Source organism: Ursus maritimus, unplaced genomic scaffold (genome assembly GCF_017311325.1).
Source record: "Ursus maritimus isolate PB19 unplaced genomic scaffold, ASM1731132v1 scaffold_23, whole genome shotgun sequence".
NCBI classification, from domain to species: domain Eukaryota; kingdom Metazoa; phylum Chordata; class Mammalia; order Carnivora; family Ursidae; genus Ursus; species Ursus maritimus.
In genome coordinates, this window is record NW_024424786.1 from 28,855,317 (window position 1) to 28,861,316 (window position 6,000).

General features: G+C 59.3%; 1 protein-coding gene across 2 annotated transcripts in view; it reads left to right on the top strand.

Annotated features, from left to right (window-relative positions):
• Window positions 1-6,000, top strand: part of PRDM11 (PR/SET domain 11) — a 45,842-nt gene that overhangs the window by 22,015 nt on the left and 17,827 nt on the right. The window contains exons 4-5 of one of the 2 annotated variants that reach the window (XM_040638989.1): window positions 827-894; window positions 4,825-5,246. In XM_040638989.1, coding sequence (XP_040494923.1) covers window positions 827-894; window positions 4,825-5,246 — 490 coding nt within the window. The remainder of the gene's footprint in view (window positions 1-826; window positions 895-4,824; window positions 5,247-6,000) is intronic. The other variant, XM_040638987.1, reaches the window with a different exon arrangement.

Here is a 6,000-nt window from a genome sequence, read left to right on the forward strand (position 1 = left end):
GAGAAAAATAGAAAAAGGTAGTTAAAAGATATGGGGGTAGTCCCAAATATGTTTAATAGAAATTGTACATGAAGAGACTGGAGAAAGTAAGAAGCTGTATTCAAAAACATAAGAGTTTTTCAGAATTTTCCAGAATGGAAGAAGAGATATGTCTTCCCTAAGTAATATGCTTGTCAAATAATGAGAATTTTAAGGAAGTAAATCCTCCACTTCAAAACCACAAAGGGAAATTGCATTAAATCAAAAATGAAGGGAAAGTCTTAAATTATACCCTGGACAGCCTATCCACGAAAGAACAACAGAGCTTCCCGAACAGCCTATGGCAGCCTTTTGGGCAATCTTCCAGGGGCTGAAAGAAAATTGAACAGTCTGCCTAGAACTCCATACCCAGCTGAACTCCGAGTCACGGGTGATGAGGACATCTGGACATTTTACAGAAGAGAAGGGCCCAGCCCAACCCTGTGGCTCTTGACCAGTTCGAGGTTGGGGAGAGGAGGAAGCCCCTCTCACGTGTGCTCGGTCATCCAGTGCTGGCCTCTGTTTCTCACAGAAGCTAGAGGGAGAGAAGAAGGGCTGGATCTAACTTTCATCGTTGCAGTGCAGGGCTCCTGGAAGTGCTGCCTGTCCGCCATGTTGTCAGTCTTCCGTTAGGACAGGAGAAGCAGACGGGATTCCTGGCCCCAGCTCTGTTTTCAGTCCTTCAGCAGTAGGGGCATCGTAGCAGGAGGGCAAGCAGAAGGGAGGGAGGCCCTGGCTTGGGGAGGAGCCCAGGGACACGAGAGCCTCTCGAGGGTGGCACCTTCTAGACTCTCTCTCTGTCTTCCAGATTGTGGACAAGAATAACCGCTACAAGTCCATAGATGGGTCAGATGAGACTAAAGCCAACTGGATGAGGTGAGTCCTGCTTTCTGCTGATTTCCCGGGAGCCTTGCCCAAACTCCACAAAGGAAGCCAAGGGAGTGTGCTGGGGCCTCTGGGGCCTCCAGTGGTGGATACTGCTGTTTGCAGGGTTTGGGATATGTGTAGCTCTGGGGGACCCTCTTGCTTTCCCAGCCTTCCATCAGGGGGCTCTGGAGGAGGCCTGTGGGTTAACATCTGCACATTCGTCCCTGTGTCTGGAGTGCCCAGTGCCCCCAGCTCCGGGCAGCATTCCCGCCAAGGAGGGGGCGGCCCTCCACCTGGGACTCTGGCCCCTCTCCCAGGGCCGACTCCTGCCGCAGGGGTGCAGGACTCATCCCAGTGCAGCTGCCAGCACTCGTTGACGTGGCCCCGTGGAAAAGGAGGCTTCTGGCACCGTCTCTAGCTCAGTTTTCGATGGTACTTGCTGCCCAGGCGAGAGTACTTCCCAGAGTGGTTTTACTGTGGTACCATGTTTGGGACAGAAGTTTGCACCAGAAGGATCCCTCCTGGCCGGCCAGAGAGAGCCGGAGACTGGCCCAGGCCTGCCCTGGGGTGGCTGACCGGAGCCTGGGACTGAGGACTCAACCCACAGCTCTCCTGTTGGATCTGTGCTGCTGGCCCGGGCGGGGGTGCCAGGGCTGTGCCCCGAGGGGACTGTGCGCTGTGTGGGAGGTCAGACTCGTACTGGCACCTCCTGGATGCCCCTCTCTGGGCCCCAGGAGCCAGGACAGGGAGTTTGGATCTGGGTTGGGAGGGCAGGGAGGGCCTCGGACGGCCGGACCGGGGACACCATGGATCAGGCCCCCTGTGGGCCTTTGTGCGGTTCTGTGACCCGTGGCGGCTGGCGGGATGCAGGAGAGGTTGTGCCCAGAGGGAGGGCAGTCAGGAACTTCCTAAGAGGGCGCTTGCGGCATCGTGACTCTGCCACCTTCCAAGCACACGAGGAGAAGTTGGTCGGAGGTGGGGACGCTGCAATGAGGTCTGCTGTTCTTTTCCCCGGAGCCTTCCTACCCACCTGTGCTCCCCACCTGCCAGCTGTGGAGGAGGGTCAGGGGAGGGACAGGGAGGGTGAGAGGGGCTGCGGTTTACACTCTCCAGGGCACGCTAGGATTTGTCTTCTTATTTGTCAGGGCGGCTGTTCTCACCGCCACTGAACAGCGGCAGAAGCAGAGGTTCTCCGGGGACAGGTGGACCCCTCCCTCCAGCCCCCTTTCACACCATCTGGTGAGCCGGTGCCCTTCAGGGGGCTCCGAGAAGGCCATGGACACGCTCCTAACCGCCCTCTGCCGGACCACCAGGTGCCAGTCAGCTCAGCCCTTGCAATTCCCCACCCATTTGCAGAGCCGACCGTGTAATGGGGTGCCCGCGGGGGACGGGCCCTCCCAGTCCTCCCAGGATGTCCACCTTCCGCCATGGAAATTGTTTCTTTCTACGGCAGTTGTTGAAGGAAGGTACAGACAATGTGCGGCCAGCGCCCAGATGACAGAGCAGGGGGCCTTTGAGCTGGGCCCTCCAAGGGGCCAGGATTGCGTTGGAGGGCACTGTGACCAGGGACACAGAAGTGGGGACCGGACCGCCGGCCTGGGCTTCTGTTCCCCGTGGCTCCCATCTGGCTGTAGGCAAGCAAAGGAGAGTGTGTCTGAGTGCAGTCTGGCATCAGGGCCTTTCTGCACCGTCGCCTCCGAGGCTCTGGAAACGTTGCCGGCTGAGTGGCTTCCGGGCCTCGCTTCCACCCATCTCTGATCTTTCACCCTGGGGACAAGGCTTTACCACGAGCCCTAGGAAAGACATCATCTGAACTAACTGAGCCATCATCCGACACCCCAGACATTCTCACTTCATCGGGCTGAGGATGGGCCCACGGTGTTGGTATTTGTAAAGCTTTCCGTCGTGAGTCCAATTCGCGGCCCGTGTTGAGAACCCCTACTCTGTACTGCCCTTCCTGCTACAGCGGTAAACCGAGGCCCAGAGCAGGGCAAGATCTTACACAAGATCATGCCGTCAGGGGCAGAACCAGCACTTGAACCCGTCTCGGGGCTTCTGGGCCCGTGTTCTTTCTGCTTGTGTACAAGGGCCCAGGCAAGGCATGGCCTCCTGGGCTCTGTGGGGGGTGGGTTGTGCTCCTACTGCCTTGCTGGCCTGGGGTCTGTCCTCGGCCCATTCTGTCCTATCTGCCAGCCCCATTCTGAAGCAAGATGGCGCCAGGGTAACCACAGCTGGTGGGGCCCCTCCCATTAAACGCTCAGGAGTAGGTAGGGGCTTGGGGGTGTGGTTTGTTGCCATGGAAATGTCTCTCTGGAGGTCATAGGACAGGAAAGCCAGTTCATCCTGGGAATCTGCCTTCCCCCTTAATGTCTAGCTTCCTTTTGCGATAGCGCGTTCCAGTGTGCAGACATCTTCTCTTGTACCGTGACAACTTAGGGTCTCGTGCATGAGTGAATGGAGTTGGCGAGCTTTTTCAAAACATTAAGTGGTGGGCCGGGAAGAGAACGGCGTAATGAGTGTTGACTTTATGGCATCCCTATGCTAGGGGCTCTGCATTCGTGAGATCGGTGGTCCGAAACCAGGGGCTGTTTTGCTTTGAGACACGTTGGGTGGTCACAAGTGTGCGGGTGAACGCAACCGGTTTCTATCGGGCAGAAGCCAAGAATGCTGAGAAACGTCCTCCATGGCCCAGGATGCCCCTTGCCACTCACAAAGAAGTTTCTAGCCTCAAATGCCAATAGCGGTGAGATTGACACCCCCCCCCCCAGGAATTCCTTCCCTCCCCTGGAAGGTGGCTTCAGAATTACCAGCCTCATTTTATAGAGGGGGAGGCGGGCTTACGCAGGAGACCCGGCGTCTAACTCCAGGTCTGTCTGAGTGCGGGACCCGGGAGCCTGTCACTGTCTTGGCCTGGTAACAAAACCCCAGCCTTCCTTTCTCCTGAGCTACGGTGCTCTGGGTAGGCCGTGTGGGGAGGTGAGGGCTGAAGGATCTCTGTGCCCCTGGCCTCTCGCCGCGGTCGTGGGAGCAGCCAGAGGAGTGACTCGGGCTCCGGGTTTCCCCTCCGCATTTTGGGTTCCTCTCTTGGGCGGTTCTCGCTCAAGGTCTCAGTCAAGCAGCCCCCGGCTCCTCTGTGCAGATGGAAGCCAAGGTCACTCCTGGTCTCCGTCACAGCAGACCTTGTCTCCCGGTGGGCGCTCACGGACTGTTCACGTTCTGCCCTGAGCCGCAAAAAGGCCTCAGCAGCCCACCCCCAAAAAGGCTGCTGCTGGCCAGCACTGTAGTCGGGGGGGAGCCTACACACACCCAGAGTGGGAACCTGGGGGGCACTTGGGAGCCTGGGAGGGGGACGAAGAGAGCCACAGGACAGAGTGAGCTTTCTGTGACCACGCCCTCATCACAGGCGTCCCCAGCGAGGCCCCACACCGGGAAGCCCGCTGTCAGTAGTCACCCTGTGTCCATATTCTTCCTGTGAGCCATCTGTAGGGGCGATGGCCTGTTCTGACCCCAAGAAGGGCCCTTTGTTCCCGTGGAGTGCTTGAAAGCTCTCGGCCACCTCTCTGCTTTCCCCTCCCTAGTCGCGACCCCGAGCTCCGTGTGCTTGTTGCTCCTGACCTGGCCGGGGACGGGGATCCGGGAGAGGCTGAGTGCACGGCCGGGCTCTCCCCGCTAGCCAGGGCTAAGGCAGGGGCCGCCACCGAAGGCGTCTGACTCGGGCCGCGCTCCCACCCGCTACGCCGCACCTCTCCTGCCCTCCCGCCCTCCGAGGAGTAGGGGAAGGGGCCTCTCGCTAGGAGGAGGGTGTGGTGGTGGTGAGCAGGCGAGGGTGCCCAGGTGCCTCCTGGCTCCCCGGCTGGGGGCCGGCAATTAGGAAGGAGGAGGACCACCCGCACGGACGGTCATTTACCCAATTGTGCTTTGTGGGATATTCAACCCAAGGAATGTGGCGCCCCTGGCCGAGCGCAAGAGGAAACCCAAGTTCTCCAAGGAGGAGCTGGACATTCTGGTCACGGAGGTGACCCACCACGAAGCAGTTCTCTTTGGGAGGGAGACCATGCGGCTGTCCCATGCCGACAGGGACAAGATTTGGGAAGGCATAGCTCGGAAAATCACCTCCGTCAGCCAGGTCCCCCGTTCCGTCAAGGACATTAAGCACAGATGGGATGACATGAAACGGAGGACCAAGGACAAGCTGGCCTTCATGCAGCAGTCCCTGTCGGGCCCCGGGGCTGGGGGCCGGGCCCCCACCATCGTGCTCACTGCCCACGAGAGGGCCATCGAGTCAACCCTGCTCACGGCCCATTCCGGGCACAGCTTCCCCAGGGCAGAACTGGATGGCACCGACAGCCCCTCGACCAGCTGTGAGTACCGCCGGCCTCCCCTCCCCGGGGCTCCCGCTGCCTGCTCCCCGGCCTCCTCCTCCTCCTCCTTCCCCCCGCCCCCGCCATCCCCCCCTTCCCTCACCTTCTCCTCTCTTCTGTCCCTCTCTGTCTCAACCACTCTTCCCATGCACCCTTCCCTCCTTCTCCCGCTCTATCTTCTCCGCCCCTTTCCGTTCATTCATTCTAGAATATTTCCTGAACTCTGTGCCAGGAACTGTGCTGGGAGCTGGGAAGAGAGTTGTATATAAAACCTACACTGGCCCTGCTCTTGGGTCGTCCCTAGACTCGTGGGAATACAAGAGCTTTAAGTCGTTGTACAAGGACAGTCGTAAGGAAGGGATGAAGGGTGGACACAGGAAGTCCTGAGAGCAGGGCTGACTTCCTGGGCATATGCCCTAGGCCACCTGCGCAGTGTCCCTTGGGCTCTTGCACGCACAGGGGCACCGTGCTGGCTTTAAGGCGCTGCTCTTGCCTTCCTGAAATTCGTAATAGTTTTTGAACAAGGGGCCCTGCATTCAAATTTTGCGTTTGGCCCTGCCAGGTCCGTAGCAGCCCTGTCTGAGGGCCAGGGGCCATGGATCTGCCTCTTCCCGGGGTGGGGGACGGAGTGCGCCCTGGAGTGGCAGTGGAACCGAGAGGCGCAGGATGAGTAAGAGTTAACTGGGCCTCGGCGTGGGGCGAGGGGAGGGGAGCGGGGAGCCTCCAGGCCGAGAACTACATGTACAGAGGCCCC